At 49.5% G+C, this 26,850-nt stretch overlaps 3 protein-coding genes across 8 annotated transcripts in view; all 3 read right to left on the bottom strand.

Annotated features, from left to right (window-relative positions):
- Positions 1–3,243: 3,243 nt before the first annotated feature.
- On the bottom strand, positions 3,244–8,622 carry MRM1 (mitochondrial rRNA methyltransferase 1). Its single transcript, XM_028520506.2, has 5 exons — positions 7,132–8,622; positions 6,839–6,932; positions 4,337–4,469; positions 4,117–4,236; positions 3,244–3,908 (listed from the first exon to the last, which is right to left on the bottom strand). The coding sequence occupies exons 1-5, from the start codon at positions 7,725–7,727 to the stop codon at positions 3,736–3,738; spliced, it is 1,116 nt and encodes a 371-aa protein (XP_028376307.1). The 5' UTR covers positions 7,728–8,622; the 3' UTR covers positions 3,244–3,735.
- A 134-nt stretch (positions 8,623–8,756) lies between these two features.
- DHRS11 (dehydrogenase/reductase 11) lies at positions 8,757–17,051 on the bottom strand. Its single transcript, XM_028519809.2, has 7 exons — positions 16,683–17,051; positions 13,703–13,912; positions 11,604–11,698; positions 10,812–10,941; positions 9,816–9,908; positions 9,540–9,605; positions 8,757–9,414 (listed from the first exon to the last, which is right to left on the bottom strand). The coding sequence occupies exons 1-7, from the start codon at positions 17,034–17,036 to the stop codon at positions 9,373–9,375; spliced, it is 990 nt and encodes a 329-aa protein (XP_028375610.2). The 5' UTR covers positions 17,037–17,051; the 3' UTR covers positions 8,757–9,372.
- Positions 17,052–18,787: 1,736 nt separating this feature from the next.
- Positions 18,788–26,850, bottom strand: part of GGNBP2 (gametogenetin binding protein 2) — a 37,089-nt gene continuing 29,026 nt past the window's right edge. For 5 of the 6 annotated variants that reach the window (XM_036033614.1, XM_036033616.1, XM_036033617.1 and 2 more), the window contains 5 exons: positions 24,709–24,856; positions 22,094–22,219; positions 21,863–22,011; positions 21,129–21,377; positions 18,926–19,654 (listed from right to left, as the gene is read on the bottom strand). In XM_036033614.1, coding sequence (XP_035889507.1) covers positions 19,451–19,654; positions 21,129–21,377; positions 21,863–22,011; positions 22,094–22,219; positions 24,709–24,856 — 876 coding nt within the window. In that variant the 3' untranslated portion in view covers positions 18,926–19,450. Of the gene's footprint in view, positions 19,655–21,128; positions 21,378–21,862; positions 22,012–22,093; positions 22,220–24,708; positions 24,857–26,850 lie in introns of all 6 variants that reach the window. The other variant, XM_028519150.2, reaches the window with a different exon arrangement.

Raw genomic sequence — 26,850 nt, 5'->3', positions numbered from 1 at the left:
GCCCTGACCGGGAATTGAACCCACAACCCCTCATCTATGGGTTGTGCTCTGTCTACGCTGGCCAGTGCAGTTATCCGCATTTCATAGATGAGGAAAACAAGACTTGGGAAAGTTAAGGGACATGCTCCCACTGGCACCATCAGGAGGCACAGAGCTGCAACTCAAAGCAAACTGCCTGGCAGCCCGGGCCATGCTCTTCCCTACCACTGTGCCCGCCCCTTGGCCCCACCCCACCCTGCCCCACAGGGCAAGGAGCCCCACCCAGCACCCTCACACCCTCAGTCACAGCCACCAGAGCTCCTGAGCACTTGACCAAACGCGGCAAACGGTGTCTGTGTGTCAGGCACCAGAGGCCACTCCAAGGAGAGTCAGACCTCGTCCTGGGCATCAGGTGCTGTTTGTCTTGGGAATGCCTGGTCTGCAGCCACAGGCCAGTGTGTGCACAGCAGGTAATCACAGCCCAGTTCCTTGTGGTTCGGGTGGGCCTGTCTTCCCGGAGACCAGCGGCTGCCCAGTGGGTGAAGCAGGGAGGAGCCGCCTGTGCCTGGCTCTTAGCCCAGGAGAGTGACCCCTCCAGATGGCCCAGACCACAGGGACCCATAAGGCTGATGAATAGCATGCCCGCAGCAGGTCAGACAGGGTACCAGACACCGCAGAGGAGTCCCTGGGCAGCAGAGGGGGCTCTGGACCCCGAGGCCCTCAACCCGATCTCTAGTTTCCATGCTGGGTTTGATCCCAGAGAGCCAAGCTTGATTCTGTGCCCCTGTGTGGAAGGGGCTCCAGGGCACCGGAGTTTATTTTCATCAAGTCTGTCCGTCTGGGTTCTCCAGAGAAACAGAACCGATAGGAGAGAGGCACACACACATATACATACGTACATACTTACCTACTTGCTTATGTATCTGTTACAGAGAACGGGCCCGAGTGACCATGGAGGCTGGCGCCCCAAGTGCTGCAGGCTGCCTATGCATGCGGGAGGCCGGTAACGTCATTCCCATCTGGAGGCCAGCAGGCTCAAGCCCCACAAAAGCCCAGGTTTCCATTCCAAAAGACCGGGAGAATTCTCTCGTGCTCACGGGAGGGTCGGGCTGTTGTCCTACACAGGCCTTGAACTGACTGAATGAGGCCCATGCACATCAGGGAGGGCAACCTGCTTTACTTGGTCTACCAGTTTAAATGTTCACCTCGCCCGAAATCGCCCTCACAGAGACACCCAGGATGCATGAGCAAATATCGGGCTCCGGCGCCCAGTCCCGCTGACACAGAACAGGTCTGCCGCTGTGCGCCCGTCCCGGGTGCACCGTTCTTCGGTTTACAGGACATGTTCACTGACATGCTGTCACCTCACTTTCCAACTTCTCTGCTGGGGAGGGGGCAGCCAGAGCAGGCGCCGCGGCACTGTCCCTGTTTCACAGGGGCGGGGACTGAGAAGTCCTCTGGTAGGAAGCCCATGGAGCCAGGGCTACAGCCAGTACCTTCTAAAGGGACAGGTGAACGGCACGTGCTTTCAGACATGCGCTTGAAAGCATGGGTGTGATCTGGAGGGTTTCTTGGACACGAGTGGGTGGCTGGGAGGCCAGTGATTCTCAAACGAGGCTGCACACCGGCACCAACAGGGAGCTGTGAGAAATGCCCATACCTGGCTCCTGCCTCGGAGATTCTGATTTCGCCGGCCCGAGGCCTCCAGGCATCTGGGATATTAAAAGCTATCCCCACTCCCTGACCCTGACTCTAGGGTGCAGCCAAGGTTCAAAATCACAGTGGACTCTTGGCCAAGAATGCGACAGGGATGGGGAAAGAGGGGTGGTATGCCCAAGGTTGACATGGGCCAGCGGGGGTCAGACCCTGTGCGCCAGGTGGAGACAGGCAGTGCAAGGGGGGCCAATGAGGTGGTGACCTAGAGTCAACAAAGGGGTTTCTTCCTCTCTTGGGAGGATAAACTTGGACTTTAAAGCAATCTTAGGCCCTTTTTAAGCAAATTAAAATGTCCTTCTAAATTGGCATCTGCATTAGAATTCCAAGTCCAGTCTACAGAGGAAGAGTGGTACTACTCACTGAGCACCTACTATAAGTGCGGCACTGGGTTCCCAGTGTCCTCTGTGTCCTCCCCGTACCCCTAAATGGTAGGGTTGTCCCCCTTCACCGAGGAGGGGCCTGAGGCTCAGACACGTAAGGATCTTGCCCAAGGCCACACAGCAATCGGGATTTGAACTTGGGGTTGCTGTCCTCCAGACCCACACTCTAGAGCAGTGGTGTTCAATTAGGGGTGACTTTGTCTCCCCCGGGGACATCTGGCAATGTCTGGAGAGATTTTTGGTTGTCACAGCTAGAGGAAGGGGGTGCGACCAGCATCCAGGGGTAGAGGCCAGGGATGCTGATAAACACCCTATGATGCACAGGACGGCGCCCACCACAGAGAATTACCTGGCCCAGGGTGTCGATGCCGCCGAGACTGACAAACCCTGCTCCAGTGGCTCTCAGCCTGGGCTGCACATGGGAACCATGGGGGTTGGCGGGAGTTCCAAATCCTGATGCGAGGGCTGCACCCCGACCAATCACGTCACACTCGGGGTGGGTCCCAGTGTGGGCTGTTTCCCAAAGCCTGCCGGGGGGTTCCCACATGCAGCCCAGCCTGCTCTGGACTACTGCACTGGGGGCCTCCACTCCACTGTGGGACCCTGGGGAGCACCACGTGGGTCTGGATGATACAACAACCAGCAACCCAGCCCTCGCCCCTCCCGGGGTCAAAAGCCAGGTTTCACTGGTTCCTTGCAAGTAGGTGGACTGACTGATGACTCACCAGCCAGGGGGACTGGAGGGCCAGTGGGGTGGGGGGTGTTTGCTAATCTTTCCCTTGTCTCTCAGGGGCCACAGCCTGGAATGCGGCCAGCTGGCTGCAGGAGCGGCCTGAAGAGGCTGTGGGCCGAAGAGCGAGGCTGCCACCTCGTGGAGGAATCGAAGAGGATGGCCCGCTGGTTGAGTGCCTGCTGGATACCAGGTGATGCTTTGTTTTGTTTTGCTTTTCAGATTTTATTTATTTTTAGAAAGAGGGGAAGGGAGGGAGAAAGAGAGGGTGAGAAACATCGATGTGCGAGACAAACATCAATTGATCGATCAGTTGCCTCTCTTAAGTGCCCCAACCAGGGACCCGACCTGCGACCCAGGAAATGTGCCCTGATGGGGAGTTGGACCAGCGACCTTTCACTTTGTGGGACGACACTGCAACCAACTGAGCCACACCAGTCTGGGCACCAGGTGTTTTATTTGAGCCTCACAACAGCCCCGAGAGGGTGGTGCCAGCAAGGGCCCTGAGGCACATAGAGATGAAGCCACATGCCAGAGGCGGAGCTGGGGCAGGGTCTGGCCCACAGGAGGCCCCGGCCTCCCTCTCCATCCTCACGCTGGCTCAAGGGGAACAGAGAGGACCCCTGGGCAGAGCTGCCCGGTTCCCTTCTGATGTCTAGACTGCCCTCCTTGCCCAGGCAGGACCTGGGTGGAAGCAGACCCTCTGAACTAGCACATCCTAGAAATTAACGGGCTACCATCTCCAGCTGCAAGTCCAAACCCAAAACAGAAAACTGAACCTCCTCCAGTCTCCACCACAAAACTCCCTGCTTTGCAAGCTGGAGATTAATAAACAGAGCCTGGCTGCGCACCAGGCAGGAGACCAGCACCTCTGAAGGCACGGCAGTCTGTCCCTGCCCTCCGGCACGCACACGTTTCCATCGGTCCAAGTCAGTCCCCGCCTTGCCTCACTTTTTCTGGTCCTGAGGACTGCCCCGGGTCCTGAGCTACTCTGGGCCCTTCGGCCATAGCTGAGGACTCCCTGGGGCCTTGGAGAAGTTGCCCTCTCTTCCCTTCTTCAGGAATACTCTTCCTCTGGCTGCAAATGGAGTGAAGAAGAATTCCTGCCAAGACAGAATGACACAGGGAAGAGATCTGAGGGGAGGAAGGATCCTGTGCCAGGCACTCCCTCATTTCATCCTCAAAAGGATGCATTTTCCATGTTCAACGCAGAACACAATGGAGACACAGAATGATTGAGAAGCTTGTTTAGGATGAAACAGCCACACAAGTGTGATCGGAGGGAGGGAAGTAAGGGGAGAGTAGACCCACCTGCAGCCACGGAGACATTCAAGGACTCCAGTCCAGGAGGCAGCTGCCGGCCGGGCAGGATGGTGAGGAGGAGCTGGCAGGAGGCCTGCACCTCTGGGGACAGGCCAGAGCCCTCATTCCCTGCAGGGCACAGGCCAGAGGATTAGGGACGCCACGGCTGGACGTGCAGGTGCTCAGGAAGCGCACATCTGACCACAGAAAAGCAGGGACATCTACCTACCCAGCACTAGCAGAGTAGGCCGGTCCCAGAGGAACTCCAGGCAGCTGGTGATGGGGACCCCAGAGGACGGGGAAATCTCGGGCCCGGGGCAGCCCACCGTGCCAGCCACGAGCCAGCCCTGCCGGGCTCTGGCCTGAGAGGGAAAAGAAGAACTCATACTCCAGCTCAGCAAACCTTCATCAGAGCCCTGGCCAGGGCAGGCCCACCGTTGCCCATATGCAGGTGGGGCAAAAGTAGGTTTACAGTTGTAAGACTACAAAATAGAGTTTATTCTTGTGTTATTATTTATTATTGTTAGTTCCCATATACATAACTGTAAGCCTACTTTTGCCTGACCCTGTGTTCACTCCCTCACTGAGCCATTTGAGTCAGTCACGTTATTAAGCACCTAGAAAGGGCGGGTTCTGTTCTAGGCACTGAAGACAAGGCAGTGAACAAAAGAGGCCAAAATCGCAGCCTGGTGGAAGGGTGGTCTGGGAGGGCCTCGCTGAAGTGACTTTGAGTGTGGTCCACAAAGAGATGAGGAAGTACTGTGTAGACAGCTGGGGAAGAATATTCTAGGCCGGGATCAGTAAGTGCAAAGGCTAAGAAGTGGCTGCTTACCTGGTATTGTGAGAAACAGCAGGACAGAGAGGTGGCCAGTGGGAAGGGGGCCATTGAGACAGGAGAGGGAGCAAAGGGTTACTTAAGGTAGAACCTCAAAGGACACCAGAAGGACTTTGGCTTATACTCTGAGAGAAATGCAAAGGCTTTGAAAGGTTCTGAGCAGAGAAGTAACAGGGTCTCTCTCTGCTTGCTGTGTTGAGAGCCAATCACAGAAGCAAGACCAGTTAGGAGGTTTCCACAATAACACAGGCAAGAGATGGTGGTGGCTTGGACCAGAGTGATAGCTGTAGAGACAGTAAGATTTGGTGAGAGCCCTGGCTCGTGTAGCTCAGTGGATTGAGCCACACCAGCCGGTTACAGTTTTGATTCCCAGTCAGGCCACATGCCTGGGTTGCAGGCCAGGTCCCTAGTAGGGGGCGCATGAGAAGCAACCAACATTGATGTTTCTCTCCCTTTCTCCCCCCTCCCTTTCCCTCTGTCTAAAAATAAATAAATAAAATCTTAAAGAAAAAAAAAAAAGAAATGGTGAGAATATGGAAACAACCTTATGGTAAAACCTAAAGGACACACTGACAGATGGAAATGGGTGTGAGAGCAGGAAGAATCAAGGAATATTCGAGGTTTCTGGCCTGACCAGCTGAGACGACAGAGGTGCCACAGGTTGAGCTGGGTCTGCAGAAGGAACAGGTGCTTGGCTATGGAAATGTTCAGTTCAGTTTGAAATGCCAAGCAAAAGAGAGCTTTAAAAAAACTGAGATGCTTTTATTTATTCATACTGGAATCACTCTGGGTTGAGGACATTTAGCATCTTTGTAAAATCCCATCAACTACAATTTACCTTGCTTTTTTGACAACAGTGTTGCTAGGTTTGGGGTTTTTTTTCCTAAGATTTCATTTAGTTACTTTAGAGAGAGGAGAAGAGAGGGAGAAAGAGAAGCAGAGAAACATCAGTGTGTGAGAGATACATGACTGGTTGCCTCTCACACGCCCCCAACTGGGGACATGGCCTGCAACCCAGGCACATACCCTGACTGGGAATCCAAGCAGCAGCCTCTCCGTTGGCAGGCCGAACTCAATCCACTGAACCAAACCGGGAAGGGCCAGTGTTGCTAGTTGTTTTAAAAGAAAGCTGTTGAAAAGGTACCTAGATGTATGAATCTGTGTTTTAGGAGCAAGGTCTAGGATAGAATATACATTTTGGAGGCATTCAAATATAGATGCTACTTAAAGCCATGAGAGCAGATGAGACCCACCCACCTCCCCCTCAAAAAAAAAAATATATGATATGTGTGATATATATATATATGACAAAGAGATCCAAGAGCTGAAACTTGGGAGAGTCAGGGGAGCTGCCAAATGCAGGGCAATACTGCCCTCTTGTGTCCAGCAAGAAAAGCACAGCCCAGGAGTTTTTCTAAGATTTGCCCCCCAAATTTTTTGTTGTTGTTATTGTTTTTGAGGAGGGGGCATTGTTTTGTGTGTATAAGAGGGAAGAAGGGAAAGGCATAAACTAGTCCTTATTCAATGAGCCTTTCAAGCTGTGCCCCTAGTGGAGGAACCCAGGACACCCGTCCAGCAGCTCCTCCCAGCTAAGCACTTACTGAAGACCTATTGGGTAGGTAACGAGGCACTGGGGTAGACTCGCAGCAGGGGCAACAAGGTATGCTTGGGGAAGGAGTACAGTAAAGCGGATGGTGCTAGGAGTCTCTAACTTCAGATTCTGCTCTACTTGTGCCTTCTCTCTTCCCAAAGGGATTTAGAGAGAGACACAAAGTGGTGTCAGCATGTTCTCTTCTCCCCCGTCCTCCCTCAGTGGCAGGCTAAGTGCCCTGAAAGGATGAGCTTGGCTCATTTCTGCTCCTTTACGAACTCCGCCCCCACACCCCAGATCCTTACCTGTAAAAAATTGTCCAGGTCATCAGTGAAGAAGACGTCCATCACCTCCATAGCCCCCGCGCTGGCCTTGCTGACTACCGGAGTGAGTGGGCAGCTGCAAAATTACCCCATGCCCCGTATAAAGCTGTGTAATCTCAAACCCAGTGCCCTACCCTACCCTGGCCCCTAAGGGTTAGGAATGAGAATTCTGGCGATAGGGAGGCTTCACTGAGGGATCACCAAAGGGTCAAGGTGCTTAGGAACTCGGTTGCGCCTAGAAATGGGAGCACATGGGAAATAAGGAATGTCCGTGCCTGTTTCTCCGGCTGGTGATGACCTTATCCACGCCGAGGAAATGAGCAGAGCGCAGCACCGCCCCAAGGTTCCGAGGATCCTGGAGCCCCTCGAGCACGAGCCACAGCTGCTGGGGGTCATCTCCTGGCCTGGCCTCCCCAGCCTCCGTCCAGGGCCGGGGCCGCAGCGGGCTCACCTCCATGCAGACGCCCTGGTGGACCTGGTGGCGGCACAGGGCGTCCAGCTTCTGCCGTCTGGGCCGTAGAACTGGAATGTCCCGTGCTTCAGCCACACGGAGCAGCTCGGCACGCCCTCCTTGCAGCCCGGACCTGCCGGCCTGGAGCAAGAGCCGGGCCACCCGGCGGCGGGAGGCCCGCAGAGCCAGAAGACACGGGGACAGGCCAAACAGAAGTTCCAGACCGCTGGAGGACCGCGAGGTAGGCGCCAGGTCATCCAGCAGCAGGCGCCGTAGTTCCTCTCCACCCGGCCGCTCCCCACGCGGCCGCTCCCCACGCCAAGTCGTTTGGGAGAAATGACGTGCGAGGTGACCGGAGCAACGCCAGGTCGTGCCCCCAAGCGCTGACAGCAGCGCCATGGTCGATAACCGCTGCAGCATTCTCAGGAGCTGTCACTCCAGACCAGGCCTGCTGCCAGGCCCGAACACAGGTTAAGGGGCCTCCATGGTTGCACCTACCCCGCCTCCTCAGACAGAGAAACGAACAGCCCAGCCTCCTAGCTCAAAAATTGTCCAAAACCAGGTAGCCCAATCGCCGCGACAGCCCCCTCCGTATCCCCACGTGGGGTACTCCGCTTCCGGGTTTGTGCAACCCCGCCCCCTGCCCAGTATGCACTGCGCACGCTCGGCTGCCAGGCCGTCTCTACAGCACCACCTGCAGGGCGGCTTAAGCAGTGACCTCCACCACACCGCGACCGGCAGAAGGCAACGATCAGGGCCTAGCTGACCATGCTACAGGCTTCATTTTGCATCCTTAGAGGTCCCGGGAGGCTGAAGCGTGGCATTTACCCAGGCACCAGCAAAGAACATTTGAAGGGGACGTGTTCCACCAGGTTAGTCGTGGTGCTTTCCTCCCCACTGGATGCTGGTGGTTTTCCTCAGAAGCTTCTCCTGCATCCAGGCTCTCCTCTGCACTTCCACTGCCTTCTCAAACCCTCAACACCAGTTAGCAGGACCCAGCAATAACTTCCTATCCTGTGGCAGCTGGTTCTCTAAGTGACAGTTCTGTGTCTGTCCTGCGCCTGCTGACAAGCCAACGGATGTCCTTGGCCCACAGGTAATGGCCAAACTCCTTGTTCAGCACCCAGACCCCCAGGGATCCAAGCTTCCCAGCCCCACCTCACTCCCACACCAAGTTCTGTTCCCACAGAAGAGTTCCCACAACACTGCATGCTCTTTCAGGCCTCTGGGCCTTGCATATCTCCTCTCCTTTCCTGGCTGGCAAACTCCTACCCATTTTCAAGACTCAACCCAAAACCATACCTGCTACCTAAGGTAATCCATACTCCAGGAGTGAGGCTCTAAATTCACCCACTTTCCACTCACTTGGAAGAAAGTGAGACACAACTACCCCTGATCACAGAGAAAGGGGAAGAACAGAAAGACACCCATGAAGCCAAGGTCGGTTGTTGCAGTTTTTCCTTTTTAATTATCACACTGAAATCTACCTGGGAGGCAGGTCCTGGTATTGTGCTGCAACAGTCAGAGTGAATGATGACACCCCTGCCCCCAGGGGCCAAGAAGCCACAACCGGGCTGGAGAACTGGGACAGGGAAGGGAAGGAATGGTGGGGGCAGTGGGGTAGGGAGAGGAGGAAGTGGGAGCCCTCAATAACCACTCAGATAAAGGGTGAGGGGTTCTCCCTGCTGCCTCATCCCTGAGTGACAGGGGGTGGAGTGCAAGTAGAGAGGGGAAGCCACCCTTTGGCCAAAGTCCCTTCCCCAGGTCAAAGACAAAAGACCATGGACAGCAAACAAAGGCCAGGGAGGCCAGGAAGGGGACCGAGAATGAGTTAACAGGTAAAACAGTTAGGGACACCACCTCCCCTCCCCAGCCCACTTTTCACATTTGTGGTAGAAACAATCTGACAAGATAAAAAAGACCTCAAACAAAATTTCAAATCCCTGGTCGGGGTGGAGAGGAAGTTGAATCCAGGAATCCAGGAATCCAGGAATGAACACCTATAATCCAGAGGCTGGAACCAAGGGCGAGAGTCGGGAGGGAAGGAGGAGATCCCCACAGGAAACTAGGTCACCTGCTCTGTGGGCCTCATCTGGATGTCTCCGATCTGCAGAAGGCACAAAGGCTTGAGGCAGCCAGGACACGCTGCCCAGCCCCTTAAGGCTTCCCTGCTCGCCTCCTCTGGGGATGGCTGGGCTTCTCCATGGGGTGGACAGCCAAGGCCAGACTTACCTGGACATGTGGGGGCGTGCTGAGGACATAGAGGACAGCCTCGGCCACATCTTCAGGTTTGAGACACTGAGAGCACCGGGGGAAGGGGAGTTGAGATGAGGACAGAATGGGTGCAAGCTCCCTCCCGCCACTGAGGTTCTCTCCAGCACCCACATCCCACCCCAACCCTCCAGGAAGGGCGACGGGCCAGAGAAGAGGATGGGGTCTGAAGGCCAGGGTTCCCGTCCTTCTGCCTTCACTCAGAGTGGCTGCACCAAGCCCGGAGGCAGGCCCCACCTTCATGTGTTCATAGGTGGCAGCTGCCTTCTCAGGGTCCTTGTCATGGAGTCTGAAGGCGAACTGTGTCTCCACCACTCCTGGAGAGATGCACTGGGCCGACAGAGAGGGCTCAGGAGCTGAGCTTTGCCCCACCCCCACCCTAATCAGAGGTCAGGCCTTGGGGAGGTTGGAGGGAAAGGATGGAAGCCACTGGGACCCAGCTTCACAGGGATGGCTGTCCCATGTCCAGCAGCTGCCTCCTCTCTCCAAAGCTGCCACTGGTGATGATCACAATGATATTTACCATCTACAGAGCCCTTGCTATGAGCCAGGCAAATGTTTTACAAAATGTTGTCTCTTAAAAAACCTCATAACCTGATAGATTATCATCATATCTTTTACAATGAGAAGACTGAGGCTTGGACTTGTTGAGTAAGTTGCCCAATGTCATTTGGCCTTTAATGGAAGAGTCCAGAGCTCTGGTTTCTAGCCACTGTACACCTGGTTTCCCACAATCCCTTGCTTTCCTTCAGTCTCATCCTACGGAGTTCCATTCAGGCCAGTCCCCTCCCACCTCAAAGTTGGTGAAAGGGGGAAACTCAGCCCTGGCTGGCGTAGCTCAGTGGATTGAGCGCGGGCTGGGAACCAAAGTGTCCCAGGTTCGATTCCCAGCCAGGGTACATTCCTGGGTTGCAGGCCATAACCCCCAGCAACCGCACATTGATGTTTCTCTCTCTCTCTCTCTCTCTCTCTCTCTCTCTCTCCCCCTCCCTCCCTTCCCTCTCTAAAAATAAATAAATAAAATCTTTTTAAAAAAAAAAAAAAAAAAGGGGGAAACTCAAGCACTGAGAGGGGCCATGCAAGCAGCAGCAGAGCCCAGGAGCTCTGTGTCCAGCGTGCTCGTAGGGGTTCTAAGCAGCACACCCTGGACATATGCCCCCTGTCCAGTATGTGTGGTGGGTGGAGAGGGCCTGTGCCTATCCCATCCCCACCAGGGCCAGGCCACACCCTCACCGTGGCTCGGATGTGGGTCTGGGCCTCCCGAAGCTCCTGCCTCAGTCCCTCTGTCAGCGCAGTGACGGCATACTTGGTAGCAGTATAGAAGTGGGTCACAGACTGGGGTACCACTCGGTGGCCAGACATGCTGGGTAGAGGGAGAGAAGGGGAAAGAAGAGAGTGACGCTCCTGAGAGACCAGCAGTGTCCCCTGATGTCCAGTCAACCCCACCATCTGGATGCTGCAGGGAGGTCTTCTAAAGGGGGCCTCTGGGGGCCATCCTTGCAGCCCACAAATCTAGCTTCTATTATTCAAGTGCCTCCTGAAACCTTACTCTTCTAGAAGTCTTCCCCACACTGACCCCAGAATCCACTCTCTTGGTCATGCAACTGTCAAAAATCTCTCCATTTCATGTGTGCATTCACTGATACGGTTCTATTGGAAGATCTCTGGGGGCAGAGGCCAGGTCTCCCCGCTCAGAGTGGGGCTCCTCGATGATGCTGTGTCGCCTTTGTACCACGAGATGGGATTCATGCCAGGGCCTGAGGAATGGACAACCTCAGTACCGGGAGAGCCCCGAGGCTTCAGCTGCAAAGACAAGGGGCTGAGCGACCCATTCCAGCCAAGTGGGGGCTGGTACTTGACGTATACTACTCCTCCCCTCACTATAACCACGCTAGTGTTAACTGAGTATTAAGTCCCCATTTTATCAAAGAAACAGGTCCAAGGAGGTCAAATGAGCTGCAGCAGATCGCCCAGCTTGGAGGGCGGGCGGTGGTCTGCACTCTAGCCCTCGGCCACCTGTCTCACCTGTTGATGTTAATGATGTGCCCATCATCCACCTTCCGCTCCTGCATGGACTGGTAGGCTTCCCGTGTGCAGATGCTGAGGGCCAGCACGTTCACCTGCAGGCCAGGGAGGACAATGGAGTGTCTCCAGCTTGGGCCCACCGGAGCAGGTGATGAAGCCAGAGAACCCCTGGGGAATTCCAAAACTGGGTCTAGGTCCTACCAGAAACCAACAGTGGGCCCAGGGTACCTTGCCTTAGGTATCTCTCCCCTAAAGCCACCAGCCCCAGCTGACAGCAGAGGTAGCTTCTCTCCCTGGGTGACCCCCAAGTTCCTGCAAGTGGGAATGGAAGTCCCAAGCCCCACCCACGACCCAGGAACCCTCCGTGCCTTGGCCAGCTCCTCTCGACACAGTAGAACCTCCGCCTTAGAGAACCACCTCCTTTTCTTCCCCTAATACCCTACTCTTCTCTGGGACCATGCCCCTGGTCTGGCTTTCTCTTAAACAGCCTAAAACAGCTTTTAAAATCTCTCTCCTCAAGCAGATGGTAGCCCCTCCCCACCTTGCCCAGCTGTTCTCCTCTCCTTTCCTGCCCCTTCCCTTGAGACTACCAGTGAAGAAGGCCTGACCCTCCTCCTTTAACCTCCATTCCATCTATAGGACTAGGCACAGAGACTCTTAAGAGGGTGGGGTAACTTGGCACAGGAAGGCAGGGGACCTCCCAAGGGCACAGGCGTCCTGCCTTCCTTGGCCCCTCCCCGCCCACTCCAGCAGAGGTGACTGCGAGTACCCACCCTTCGTGGAACAGAGACCTGAAGAAGTGGCTCTGCTCAAAAGCTCCTGCCCAGCTGCACCCCTTAGCTTTCCCCAGGGGAAACAGCAGAGATAAAGCCTTCAGCAGGTCCTCGGGTCTCGCCTCTCCAGAAGAGAGGGGCCCAGCTGGGAGATCAGATGCTTCCCTTTATCAGGTGTCAGAGCCAGCCATCAGGACAGAACACTCTTGGAGTGAGCCTGCCTCTGCATTCATGAGGACACCGGAGGCTTCCAGCCCTGTTTCTGGCCCTTTTAGCAGTGTGGGTTGGTGGGGCAGAGAACTCAGCTGCTGAGGACAGAAGGAGTCGGAGAAACAGATCCCTTGGGGTCAGGGGAGTCAATCTCCTATTCCTGGGGGCTCGGGGGAGCGGAGAAGATGCCTCAGGGATGATCCTAATAGAATTCCCAGCTGAAAGGGGCCTTAGGGATTTAATACAAGTCCCTCGCGTTGTAGATGGGCAAGCTGAGATCCCTCTGCAGGTGAGGATCACAACTCCAATCTCCCAGAAGGCTGTGTGCAGGCAGGAAGACTGCTCCATCTCCACTTTCATTGTTTCAATGTTCACTGTTCATTTTCGGGCCCAAGCACCCATTAGGTACTGAAGCTACCATGAGCAGATATGAAAAGAATTGTGGGGGGAAAAACACATCCCATTTACACACTGCTGTCAACTTCTCAGAATACTCTCATACCCCAACATGCCCCCTAATTAAGAATACAAAAGTTTCCCCCCGGCTGGCGTAGCTCAGTGGATTGAGCTCGGACTGGGAACCAAAGTGTCCCAGGTTCGATTCCCAGCCAGGGTACATTCCTGGGTTGCAGGCCATAACCCCCAGCAACCGCACACTGATCTCTCTCTCTCTCTCTCTCTCTCTCTCTCTCTCCCTCCCTCTCTCTCTCTCTCTCTCTCCCCCTCCCTCCCTCCCTTCTCTCCCTAAAAATAAATAAATAAAAATAAAAAAAAAAGAATACAGAAGTTGAAAGCCCACGTCCTGCAGGCTGTGTTTGGGCCACATGTTGTTTTAAAGCATTTTAAATTCATTTCCAACATGCATTGAACATGTAAAGCCTAGGCTTTAAGAACTACGCCCAGGGGCTCAAAGGAAAGAAGAATGGAAAAGATATGGCCATTCACCCACTCACTATCCCTCCGGTAGGGAAAGAAGCAAGGATTCAGTCACAGTGCCCCAGGTAGGAACCCAAAGCTCCCTCTTGCCAGATGTCCCATCCAGAGCAGTGCTCCGGTCCATGAACCCCTGGCTCCCTGCTGTCCTCCCAGCCCCCACGCCAGGTCCTCAGCCCTTACGTTGAACATGTCCTTCCAACCGCTGGTGCTGCCTGAGAGCAGGGTGTCGGGCCGGGCCAAGCCAGCGTTGTTGATGCAGATGTCCACGCCCTTGTGCTGAGAGCGGACAGCCGAGAACATGGAGAGGATGTCCTCTTCATTTGACAGGTCACATCTGTAGGGGATCAAAGTCCCGGGGTAGCCTGCACTCTTACATTCAGCAGCCAGCTCCTATGAAACCCAACAGGGATCTAACTGGGGTGGGCTGCTCACTCCCACACCCCCCCAGCCAGAGACAACCTCCCTCTGCTGTCACCACTGATGGAACTCCCTCCTTTGGGGGTCACCTTTTGATCGCATTGATGTTGGGACTGCCCCATCCCCACAGCTAGCTTGTTTTCTTTGGTCAAAGTCCAGGGGATGAGAGCACCCCACGAGTGAGGGAGGGGAAAGCTGAGATCATCAATGGAGGAACCTCACTGATAAACCAATAAATTGGAGTCTTCAATTCTAAGGAGAAAGAAGGGTTGGAACTCTGAGGGGGCCAAAGAAGGGAGCCGAGGATCCTGGGAATGGAGTGAGATTTCTTTTCTGCCTCTCCCTCCATAGGAAAACCTCCTCTGCTCATAGGTAAGATGCACCTCGCACCCCACCCCATTCTTCTGGCGCCACTGAGAGCCACTGCACTGGTGATGCCAGGGCTTCAGTCTCTGCTCCCCCATCACCTCATCCAGAAGGGCTTATATCTGAACCATCACCTACCCTCCACAAATTGCATCCAGTGGCTCAGAGTTCTCTCTCTCTCTCTCATACACACACACACGCACACACACACTTCAATTGAGCCCAGTTGCCAATTTCCCTTTGCCCTACCTACAGGAAATGTCAGGAAGTCAGGACAGATTCTTTCTGTCCCATGGGGCATCACCTCCACCCCAGAGTTTCTCTGGAGACTGTGAGGCAGGTGGCAGGTGACACTGGCACCCCTGTGCACTGCCAGACCCCTCGACACACTGAGAAGCCCTGAGAGAGAGAAAGACGTGAGAAAACAGAGCCGCTGAGAGATGGCTGCGAGGAGAGCTGACATTCAGAAGCAGGAAGAAACAAGCTATGTGGCCTTGGAGGCCAGTGACTGAGCACCTGAGTCTCGTGAAGGTGATTATGTGCAAGTATGAGAGGGAGGGGGGTGTAGGGCATGGGATGTGGGGTGCCCTAGAGGGAAGCCAGCTTGGCCAGCTGCTCTGGCCTGCAGTGTCCCTCCCCTCGAACCAAGCTGGGAATAAATGGCTGGATCAGGTGAGCTAGGAAATTCTTTTCTGCTTCAACTTTCCAAGTTTAAAATGTATAGTCCTCTGGGACTCAGAAGCACCCCTTTCACCCAGTTTTACCTACTCACAACCACCTTAGGAAACAGGGCTTCTCTCTATAGGAGGCCAGAACTCAGAGCTGTTTTAATATCAACCAGTCCATCAATAAAAGCAGACTGTGCACAAGGAAACCTGGATTTCTCCCCACATGGCCGACAACTTATCCCTTCTTCCTACAGATTCAAAGTCCCCACAGGAAAGCCAAAACAGAAGGCCTGAGAGTATATTTCTCCCTGTCACTGCCTTCTCATTGTCTCACCCATCCTCCTCATCGGTCCTCAAAAACGACCTCACATCATGTCAGTGCCCTCACAACAAAGGCATTCTCCCCTCATTAAAGGAGTCATCATGTGGCTAAGTGATGAGCTTGCAGATTCTGCTTGGAGCTCAGGGACCCCCTTTCCTGGTTAGTTCGGGGTGGGGGAGTAGGAAGAGAAGGTGAGAGTATCTTTAGAATTAGGGAATCCAGCCATCTTATCCCTCACCCAGTCCTCTAGGTTCTAAGGCTCCTGAGCTCCAGAAAGAAGGGAGGGGCAGAGTGGGGTAGTGGTATGACCAGGTGACCTTGAGACTATCTAGGAGGCAATAAAGTACGCCTTCGGTCAGCAGCAGGGGAGGGGATGGCCCTCCTTCTTGTACACCTTCTCCCTCTGCCCCTACACAAGGCCTCTTTACCCCTTCCCTGCCCGGGGCATTGAGCAACCGTGGAGATAATGCTGGGCAGCCAGGCACTAGCCCAACCCCTGAGAGTGATCTTGCTGGGCAAATCCAATGAACTGAGTGAAATTTCTCCTCTTTTTCATACATGCTCCAACATGGCCAGTTTCATTTCATTTGTCTCTGAGCTCCTGTTGTTCGCAACTCTGCTCCCAACCCCACCTTCTTTAACAGAAAAACCAGGATTCCCAGTCGCTCTGTCCCCTCAAGGGCTCACATGATCAGTGCCCTACTTCACCTACCCAGTCCCACCCAGGACAGTGCAGCTGGAGAAAGGTCTACCTGTGAATATCCCATTGTCAGTCCTTTGTGCCCATTGGGCAGAGTTAAATCTCAGGTTTGGGGGAGGAAGGTAGCCATTCCCCCCCCAGAAAAGCTCTACTCCCACCTCATCCCCAACCTCAGACCAGGGTGAAAAATGACCACCAAAACCTCTGGCTCCTGCTCATCTGGCTGGCCTGCCACTTTGCTTGGCTTTGTTGGCTGTCTGCAGTTTAGAGGAAGCATTCCAGTAGCTAACAGCCACTGAGGCCAGAAAGCTTTATTTCCGTCTCCCTGGCTGCCTAGCTAGCCCCTGATCTCTGGTTCCCCTTTCCTCAGCCTACTTGAGCAGGCAGGTGGGAGACAGAAAGAAGCCAGAGCCAGAGACTTGGTACAATGAGGTAGGGGCTGTCAGGAGAAAAGGCTCCTTAAAAGATGAGACTTGAAAAAGCGAAGGTAGAGGCCTCCCCTACTATGCATTCACACCTCCGATCTCTAATCCCGTTGTAAATGGCCCTGGGGTGGCTGTTTAGCGAGGGCAGCGGCACTGCCTGACTCAGTCCACTCCTCGTTCCTCACTCCTCTGTCTGGGCCCTACCCCGACGGAAACGACGGCTCCCGCCTCCCAGAGCGGCCAGCTCCCGGCCAGGCCTTACCTCTATGTTGTCCACGGTGCGGGCACAACCTACCACCTTCAGTCCCTGCTGGACCAGGGCCCGAGCCACGGCCGCACCGATGCCCGAGGAGGCTCCTGTCACGAGCGCCAGCCGATCACGCCACCGCTCCATGCCGGCTCTGGCCAGGGTCCCGAGACGCCCGCCCACCTCGCTCCTCGAGCTGGGCACTAGGATAGCGGAGCTCCGACCCAGGTCGCAGGGGCTTGGCCGCTCTCTCACCGCCCCGGCAGCCTCCGCCGCCCGGCCCCCTTCGGAGCCGCGCCTGGGCCCGCCTCCAACCTGGCCGGCCTGCGGCCGAGACTCCACCCTCCTATCCTCGTTGAGCCGCGACATCCTGCCGGAGGGCGGTGGCAGGCAGGCAGTCCCGCCCACTGCGCCGGCTACGCGCACATGCCCCGCCCCTTCCGGCTCCGCCTCGCCCCCGGCGCGGAGGAACTGGTCTTTCAGTGCTGTCAGGCAGCACGGGAGGGTCCTGGGAACTTGGGGTCCTCCTTCCTTGGTAAACTCTTCCCTTTGGGGCAGAACTCGATATTTAGGAGGGGTTTGTTCCAGGGCCGAGGGTGGACGTACCTTCGCCTCTTGCTCAGTAGCCCTTTCCTGTTCCTGATCCAAGGCCAGGAAGGGAAATTAAGGGCACTTAAGGTGACTCCAACGCCCTACTAAACCAACTGATGGCTGACGTGAAGGATTCAGCCCAAAGACTGAGTGACCTTGGAACCGAAGGTAGAGGTCTGCCCTACTAGGCATCCACAACCTCCTGCCCTTACCAGGAAGTGATGGTTAAAAATTGAGACACCTCCAAGTACACGTGTAGTGGGGGGGGGGGGATTCTATTCCAAATGTACCGCCTCCAGCTGCACTAGAGCCTCACTCTCTTTGCAGCAAATATTTCACGATGTATATACCAAAGATGAAAGCAATCGCTAACATTTATTGAGCACTTACAGCACACTTTTAAGCACTTTAAATATATTAATATGCAGAACAGTCCAGTGAGATAGTACCCATTAATACCTTCATTTTATAGATAACTAAGAAAGGGTTTGTATAGCATGGTTTGGACCACAAGCAGTTCAGTCTCAGGCCAGGGGATGTGCTCCTAAAATGCCTTCACTCCATTCTCCCTTTTGCCTCTTCATGGGTTGTTGGTTTTGCTCACTTTTCTCTAACCACTTAGGATGTATTTCATCAAAGCACTGAAACCTTCCTCACTTCTACATTCTTAGTGTAGCCATCCTTCCAAAGAAAAAATCTCTCTGTATAACTACTGGAATCCTTCCAATGCAAGCAATAGAATAAACAGTAAATGTGGCTTATTCATTCAACAAGCACTCAAGTTTGGTCCTAAAGGCAAAGATTTAAAAAACAAACAAACCAGCCCTTGCTTTCAGGGATCTCAAGAGAAAACTTGACTGGAACAGGTGGTGGAGAGGGGCTTGAGCTCCAATAAGGCCCTTGGTCCATTTTTATGGATTCCAAGATGAAAGCAACAAAGGTAGAGAGGAATCCCTATACAACACTTAAGATTTAAAAAGACAACTCAAGAAGTGGATCAAAGAAATGCCACCAACTACATAAATTAAATCTCACTAAGCTGCTGATGTTACCCACTTGAAGTCTGATTAGGCATCAGAAAAAGCCCATAAAACTCACATCTCCACTTGTACTGAGATACTGACAGTTCCACTACCTGTCTTGTTGCCCACCAAGTATTATCAACATGCAGACACAAAGCTCTAAGCATATGTGTTTATCAAACTATTGACTCAACCATTTAAATGGCAACCAAATGCTACCCCTAGGGGATTCTCTCCTTCAGTCCTCATAGCTTGAGAACACAGTACACTGGAATGCCACAGTGACTTTATTGCTGGGAAGCAGGTAAGAACATGCCCTTCCCCAGACCCCGATGTGGTTAGCGCTCAGTGCAGCCTCCCCGTTCTACCCACTAATTACTTATCAGGCAACCCTTGAAATTCTGCCAAGTTTTGTTTTCACTCTTCTAAGTTCAATACGAACCTCTCAATTTAAGGAACTTTCAATAATAACAATTAAATGAGAAAGATGCTAGCCAGTATTTAATGGTATTGCAGCAAATTTATTCTATCAAACCAAAAGACTGGAAACTTCTTTTCTTGGCTGTCAGTTCTGATCAAGGTAAGATTTTTGTCTTCGACAATCTGTATCTGCATCCTCATTTGCTCTTTCTTCATCCTCTCGAACATCAACACTGGCCAAGTACCAAGTCCACAAGTGCCAAATATTAAAATACTGCCATACATGAAGTAGAAACATGTACACCAAATTTTACTGTGCATATTAATAAATATTCTTTATTTAAATTTTGCACATTGCGCTTTTAACATTACATCCAAACATTTCGCAAGTGGATGTCTACTTCGTAAAACCATATATTCAGCTCATTGTCATTTCTGTACAGAAGTATAAGTACAACATTACTTTTTGCCACTAAGTTGCTTTAGTAAGTCTCACAGGAAGAGAAACATTTAATGAAAAGAGATGGCTTAAATCATATGGCAGGCCTGCGTAGCCACGCAACTAAAGACACAAGCCTGAAGAAAGAACAAACTAATGAGGTTACCTCCACCATCTCCCAAAACAAGAAAGAATCACATTGATTTAAGATAAAAATTTGCCATAAGTCACTAAATTAAGAGGTTTTTTGAAATAGAAGGCGCAGTAGTCATCTTGAGTGTTTCATTGAAAGACAGAGCTATTTTATTTACTTAATTTGCTCCAGCTGTTGTCAACCAGCCACTACAAATGGGCCTCTTGTGATCATTTAAGCGGCAGTATTTATTAAACTTCTCCTTCAGATGCTGTCGGTATTGTTCTCTATTGCTGTAGAAAGACTGGTTATTAGCCATAAATGACTGTATTTCATCTTGTGAGATAAAGATTTCCTCATCTGAAGTACATTCAGACTCATCCTGCAAATTAAAGCAGAAGTTAAGACTATGACTTAAATTAAGAATGGAAAATGCTACACTAATGGAGGACAGCTAAATAATAAGGCGGTCTAGCTTTTAAGTTTCAATTCAGTAAAATAAAGCCTTTAATTGAGATGTTTACAGAATAAGCATAATATCCTATATTAGAAAGTACTAAATGAGAATAAAATCCAGCTCAACTCCGTTTGAAACTCTGGATCTATCATTTGTCCTAGAAGCTTATGAGCCTAGCTGATGCTAACATACTTTTTCTGCCTTAAAAGATGAAGAACTGGAGATGGTTACAAATAGTTACCAAATTTTAAATAACTAGATTTATCTCCAGCTGATCCTCGGTTGAAACTTTTATTTCTACAAATTAAGTAAAATATAACTTTTTAAACTTATAAGTTACACAACATCATTTAACTTTATAACAATATAAAAAAAGACTAGTATTCTAAAGAATGTGGTTCCAGTAGAATCCTCATTACTATAGAAAAGACACCATCCTTCTTCCTTCCCCCTTCTCCAAACCTCACACCAATAATGCACTGGACCACTTAGAATCAGGTATATATACTTCATCTCCAGTATCAACAACTGGAATCAACTATGAAAGGTTTTCCAAGTTCAGTTACACTTTTATCCTACATGACACCTAAAGGAAGTAACCTAGAAAGTGGGCTCTACTTCAGATTCTATATTTTTGCCTTTTCTGGAAGGGTGGTTACTATAAACTGCCAATCAGAAAGGCAGTTTGTGCTGGCCTGGTGGCTCAGTTGGTTGGAGCCACCTGATACACCAAGGTTGTGGGTTCAATCTCCAGTTGGGGCATACATAAGAAGCAAACAATGAATGTATAAATAAGTAGAACAACAAATTGATGTTTCTCTCTCTCTCTCTCTCAAATCAATACATTTTTTAAAAAAGATTTTACTTACTCTTAGAGAGAGGGGAAGGGAGGGAGAAAGAGAAGAAAAGAAACAGCAATGTGCAAGAGACACACTGATCACTTGCCTCTAGCACACCCCCATCCAGGGACCTGGCCCACAACCCAGGCATGTGCCCTGACAGGGAATCAAACCGATGACCTTTGGGTTTGCAGGCCGGCACTCAATCCACTGAGCCACACCAGCCAGGGCTAAAATCTATGAATAAATCTTCAAAAAATAGGTGGTTTACTTAAAATAACCCTCCTCTTCAAGGAGGCAGATTCCTAGACATAATGCTAATTCTACCCCCATCTCCCAACTAGTTTCTTCTACCTTTGAGACAAAAGAGGACAAAATATACTCTAGAGTAGCTGCAAAAACAGAATGCAGTCACCAAAAAAGTAATAAAACAATGCCCTTGATTTCTTAAGAGCCGTCTTCTCCTACTCTCAACTTAAAACCCTCAAAAATACTGTCCCATTCCACATCTAACCCATGAGCAATCAGTTATTCACAATAAGACATCATGGCTTACTTACAAGAAGTTCAACTAAGCTCTTGGCACCTTTTCCAGAATCAGGACCAAATGATGTTTCTGTAGGTTCTGCAAACTGTGGTACATTTTTCCTATGCTCAAACCAAGGCAGTGACTGCCCACTCTTTTCAGAGCTACAGCAGCTTTCAGGATGTGCATCTTTGGTCTTATCGCGGTGAAACACTGTGTGCACGGTATTTCCTGAGGTCTCTCGAGTACCTGGATCTGTAATACAGCTTCCCAGCTTCTGGATCTAAAACCATAGCAAAGGATTTTCCAGGTAAAAAGGCAGGAATTAAAAAATGCCAACAGTATATTAAAAATTTTAAAAGAATGCTAAATAAAAAGAGCAGCTGAAATGTATTAGACACTACATACCACATACTATGCTAACCCATCAACATAATCTCATTTCATCTTCACAAAACCTAATCCGTAGGGACCTTTATCTTCATTTTACAGATGGGAAAACTAAGACCAAGCTAACTGCTAATACATTTCAAAGAATTATGAAAAGAATGAATTGATTTATGATTCTCATGGATTGTGGACAAATGACCACATCAGACACACAGACAAATCACAAGATGAGCAACCAGTGTAAACTGCATAAGGTGCTGATTCTTCAAAACAATAAATAAATCCTAGCAGCTAAACTGCACACTTGCCATTCTAAGGAAAATAGGTCGTTCTTCCCTCTACAGCAAAGGCTTAAGAATTGCAAGTTATGACACTTACATGTTCATCACATTTCAACATCTTGCTTTTCTTTTTCTTCTTTTTATTTTTTCCTTTGGTGGTGTTCTCTTCAGAGTTTGCCCAACATTCAACACAACTATCACCATCATCTTCTTTGTCTTCGCAGTGATGAACACAGGAGTCGTCACCTGCAGGAATCGGTCATCTCTTATTTATGTGCTTCAATCAGCCATGCAGCAGGAATGATTAGGAAGCTTAATCTGAACCTACCGTGTTCATCATGATTACAAATGCCTTCAGTGCAGGCAACGTCTGAACCCTCCCGAGAACCTGTTTCACTGCCTTCCATGCTAGATGAATATCCACAGTCACTACCATTACAGTGTGGAGATAAGCCTAAGAATAAATTAGGTAACAGTTACAATTAACATACCAATAAATATGTTAAGACAAGAGTGAACCAACTAAGGACCATGGAAAAAGTTTTAAGTTGATGGTTTATTAAAAGTAGAAAGTAAATTAAATAATGCAAATATGATTAGGGATTTACAGTTTCTTTGTTTTTATCAAATACTAACAAATCAAACATCATTAAAAAAAAGGAAATATTAAGTGTCTGATTAAGGATATCCTAGGTGCTACAAAGTAATTCCTAAATTCTAGGTTACGGCATCTTTAAAGCTCTCACATTTAAAAGAAAAAAATCTTAAGAGTTAATTTTAAAAAGAAACGGCATGGACTTCTGAGATGGAGGCACAGGTAGGCACACTGTGCCTCCTCACACAACCAAGATAGGGACAACAACAATTAAGAAACAGAGTAACAACCAAAACTGACAGAAAACTGAACTGTATGGAAGTCAGACAACCAAGGAGTTAAACTAGACCCGTTCTTCCAGACTGGTAGGAGGGGTGGAGTCGGGCAGACGGTGCGGGGGGGGGGGGGGGGAGGTCTGCGGTGGGTTGCAGCGCAGAGACCATTGGGACCAGGCCCTTAAGGCATCTGGGGCGGGGAAGACCGCAGTGGGTGGACCCTGGGCGCAAAAGCAGCAGCTGACAGACCCTGGCCGAGGGCAACCTACAGACCCAGCAAGGTGATGACTGTGAAGCAAGGCACTGTGCTGGGAAATAAAGCCTTAGGGCACTGACTGAAAACACCTGTGGGGGTTGAGGCACAGGGAGAGACTCCCAGCCTCACAGGAGAGGTTGTTGGAAAGTCCCACAGGGTGCACAAGCCCACCCACACAGGAATTGGCACCAGAGGGGCCCAGTTTGCTCGGGGGAAGCAGCGGAAGGGACTGAGGTCCAACTGAGAGCAGACCGAGCGCCATTGCTCTCTCTCTGACCCCGCCCCCACATACAGCATCACAACCCAGCAACTGGGGTGCCCCGCCCTGGTGAACACCTAAAGCTCCGCCCCTCGTAGGTAACATGTGAGACCAGACCAAATGGGAAAAAAAGATGGCTCAAACAGAAGAACAAATGAAAACCACACAAACAGTACTTTTAAGCGACTGAGAGATAGCCAACTTATCAGATGTACAGTTCAAAGCACTGGTGATCAGGATGCTCATAGACTTGGTTGACTTTGGTTGCAAATTAGATGAAAAAATGAAGGCTACAATAAGTGAAATGAAGAAAAACGCACAGGGAACCAATAGTGATAGAAAGAAAGCTGGGTCTCACATCAATGGAGTGGACCAGAAGGAAGAAAACAACATACAATCAGAAAAGAATGAAGAAACAAGAATTCACATCTTTAAACGTTCCAACATCTGAATTATAGGGGTACCAGAAGGAGAAGAGAAAGAGCAACAAGTGGAAAGTTATTTGAACAAATAATAAAGGAGAACTTCCCCAATCTGGCAAAGGAAATAGACTTCCAGAAAGTCCAGGAAGCTCAGAGAGTCCCAAAGAAGTGGGACCCAAGAAGAAACACACCAAGGCACATCATAATTACATTAGCCATGGTAAAAATGAAGGAGAGCATTCTAGAAGCAGCAAGAGATAAGGAGACATTCACCTACAAAGGAGTTCCCATCAGACTGTCAGCTGATTTCTCAAAAGAGACCTTGCAGGCAAGAAGGGGCTGGAAAGAAATATTCTAAGTCATGAAAGGCAAGGACCTACATCCAAGATTGCTCTATCCAGCACAGCTTTCATTTAGAATGGAAGGGCAGATAAGGTGCTTCTCACATAAGGTCAAGCTAAAGGAGTTCATCATCACCAAGCCCTTATTTTATGAAATGTTAAAGGGACCTATCTAAGAAAAAGAAGATAAGCCCTGGCTGGCGTAGCTCAGTGGATTGAGCACGGGCTGGGAACCAAAGTGTCCCAGGTTCGATTCCCAGCCAGAGTACATTCCTGGGTTGCAGGCCATAACCCCCAGCAACTGCACATTGATGTTTCTCTCTCTCTCTATCTCCCTCCCTTCCCTCTCTAAAAATAAATAAATAAAATATTTTTTTTTTAAAAAGATAAAAAACATGTATAGTAAAATGATAGCAAACTCACAATTATTAACAACCACACCTAAAACAAAAACAAAACAAACTAAGCAAACAACTAGAATAGGAATAGAACCACAGAAATGGAGATCACATGGAGGGTTAGCAACAGGGGAGTGGGAGGAGGAGAGAGGGAGAAAAGGTACAAAGAATAAGTAGCATAGATGGTAGGTAGAAAATAGACAGGGGGAGGTCAAGAATAGTATGGGAAATGTAGAAGCTAAAGAACTTATGACACGTGGACATGAACTAAAGGGGGGGATGTGTGTGGGAGAGGGTGTGAAGGGTGGAGGGGAGTGAAGGGGGGGTAATGGGACAACTGTAATAGCATAATCAATAAAATATATTAAAAAAAGAAAAAGAAACAGCATTTCCTTACCTTTCTTTATTTTAGGGGACCCCAAAAGACTGCCACTGCTAGGACAGGTACATGATGTATTCTCATTGGTAACAATTACTTCTACACAATTATTACCATCTTCAGTGCTGCCACAGGCTTTGCAGCTGCTTTCTATGAAGTCTGTTTCCTTTAAGCATCAACATTAAGAGACCGTTTTAAAAAGCTTTATCTCCATAATGGCTTCACTTTAATTTCTTTAACATTAACTAATTATATATGAGTTATGAGGTTAACAATAAAAAAAACCTATTATCATGAAAAATTATTAATTCACTTCAGGACTATGAACCAACTAAAAGTAAGTTAAGAGTTAATGGTATCAGGGAAGTCTAGGATAGCAGTTCTCCAAGTATGGTCTGCTGACCCCGGGGTTTCTTAAATCAAAACTATTTTTAATCATAATACTAAGATGTGATTTGCCTTTTTCACTGTATTGACACTTACACTAATGGTACAAAAGCAACAGTGGAAAAGGTTCCATGTGCTTTAGCATAAATCAAGGTAGTGGCAATCAAAGTGTACTAATAATCACTGTATTCTTCACTTGTCAAGCACTCTCAGGAGATAGATGAATGATAGATATTTCACTAATATGAATGTCTTTGAAGTAGTAAAAGTATTAATTTTATTAAAAATCAACCCATGAGTAGATGCCTTTTTAATAGCCTATGTGACAAATGGGAAGTATGCTTAAAGCACTTTTGCTGAATACCAAAGAACAATCATTGTCTCAAGGAAAAGTACTTGTGCAATTGTGAGGTGCAAGCTGAACTACCTGCTATTTTCCCTGGAACACCAATTTCACTTGAAAGAAAGAATAAGAGACTGGATGTTTAAAAAACATTTTCTCAAAAATGAATGAAGCCAGCCTGTCACTTCAAAGAAAGCAATGGACAGTATTTGTTGTCAATGATAAAATTCAATCTCTCAGACTACAATCACAATTTTGAAAACTTGTATATGCAAGCACAACGAGTTTGAAGCTTCCCAATAATTAAAAACCTCTCTGATGAGGTCAGTAGTGGTTTTCACCTGATGATCTGATATTACATAATGAAATGTCAATATCTAGGAAGATACTCAGTGAACCAGAATCTTCCCAATAACCCATGCATTATGTTACCAAATCACGCATGAATGAAAGATCTATTCAAGTGCAAGGCAGACCAATGGATTTTAAATAACAGAGTATGAAAAGGTCACTGATAAGGTGTCAGGGTCCACATTGCAAATAATCTTTAAGAAACTACCATTTGTTGAGTTGTAATGCCAAAGAAGAATACCCAGCAACTATCCAAAAAAGTTTATATCAGAATACTCATCCCTTATCCTATCATTTACGTTTGTGAGACTTTCTTTGTGCTTCAACCAAGCAAGCAACATCGGAAAACAGGCTGAATGCAGAGGCAGATATGAGAATCCACCTGATTCCTTTTAAGCTAAATATTAAAAGAGATTGACGAAAATACAAAATAATACCACCCTTCTCACCTTGTCTTCTGAAAATAGCTCTTTAGCCCTGGCTGGTGTGACTCAGTGGACTGAGTGCCTGCCTGTAAACCACAGGGTTGCCAGTTTGATTCCCAGTTAGGACACATGCCTGGGTTGCAGGCCAGGTCCCAGTAGGAGTCGTACAAGAGGCAACCACATATTGATATTTCTCTACCTCCCTCCTTCCCTTCCCATCTCTCTAAAAATAAATAAATAAAGTCTTAAAAAAAAGGAAACAGCTTTTTAAAAAAGTTACTCATGTTAATATATAATAAGACTATTATTTTTAAAAGAATTAATACTTTTCAATTTCCCCATTTTAATTTCTAATACACTAAATGTTGACAACTATTAATCTACATAAACAAAAGTTCATGGGCACCTTAATTTTTATGAATGCACAGGGGTCCTGAGACCAAAAAGTTGAGAACTTTCCACATTTGGATTTTGATCTAACAGCATACTGAGGTCAGGGGAAAAGATAACTATCCAACACTGTCTTTATAAAACACATGACAATAAAACTTTTGCCTTATACAGATTATAGTAGGAAAAAAGGCAGGAGCCCACATTGTGGAAAAGGCACAGTAAAAATGCCAAAATCTGGCAAACAGCAATATTATCTATTCA

Source organism: Phyllostomus discolor, chromosome 8, assembly GCF_004126475.2.
Source record: "Phyllostomus discolor isolate MPI-MPIP mPhyDis1 chromosome 8, mPhyDis1.pri.v3, whole genome shotgun sequence".
NCBI lineage: Eukaryota > Metazoa > Chordata > Mammalia > Chiroptera > Phyllostomidae > Phyllostomus > Phyllostomus discolor.
This window is presented reverse-complemented; position numbering and strand designations above follow the sequence as displayed.

Coding starts and splice junctions, on each gene's coding strand:
- MRM1 (XM_028520506.2), bottom strand. CDS start 7,727: ATGCTGCAGCGGTTATCGACCATGGCGCTGCTGTCAGCGCTTGGGGGC. Junction 6,933..7,131: donor ATCACCAGCCGGAGAAACAG/GCACGGACATTC, acceptor GTAATTTTGCAG/CTGCCCACTCACTCCGGTAG. Junction 3,909..4,116: donor GAATGTCTCCGTGGCTGCAG/GTGGGTCTACTC, acceptor CTGTCTTGGCAG/GAATTCTTCTTCACTCCATT.
- DHRS11 (XM_028519809.2), bottom strand. CDS start 17,036: ATGTCGCGGCTCAACGAGGATAGGAGGGTGGAGTCTCGGCCGCAGGCC. Junction 13,913..16,682: donor GCACCGTGGACAACATAGAG/GTAAGGCCTGGC, acceptor TGGGTTTCATAG/GAGCTGGCTGCTGAATGTAA. Junction 11,699..13,702: donor GTTGGAAGGACATGTTCAAC/GTAAGGGCTGAG, acceptor CCTGGCCTGCAG/GTGAACGTGCTGGCCCTCAG.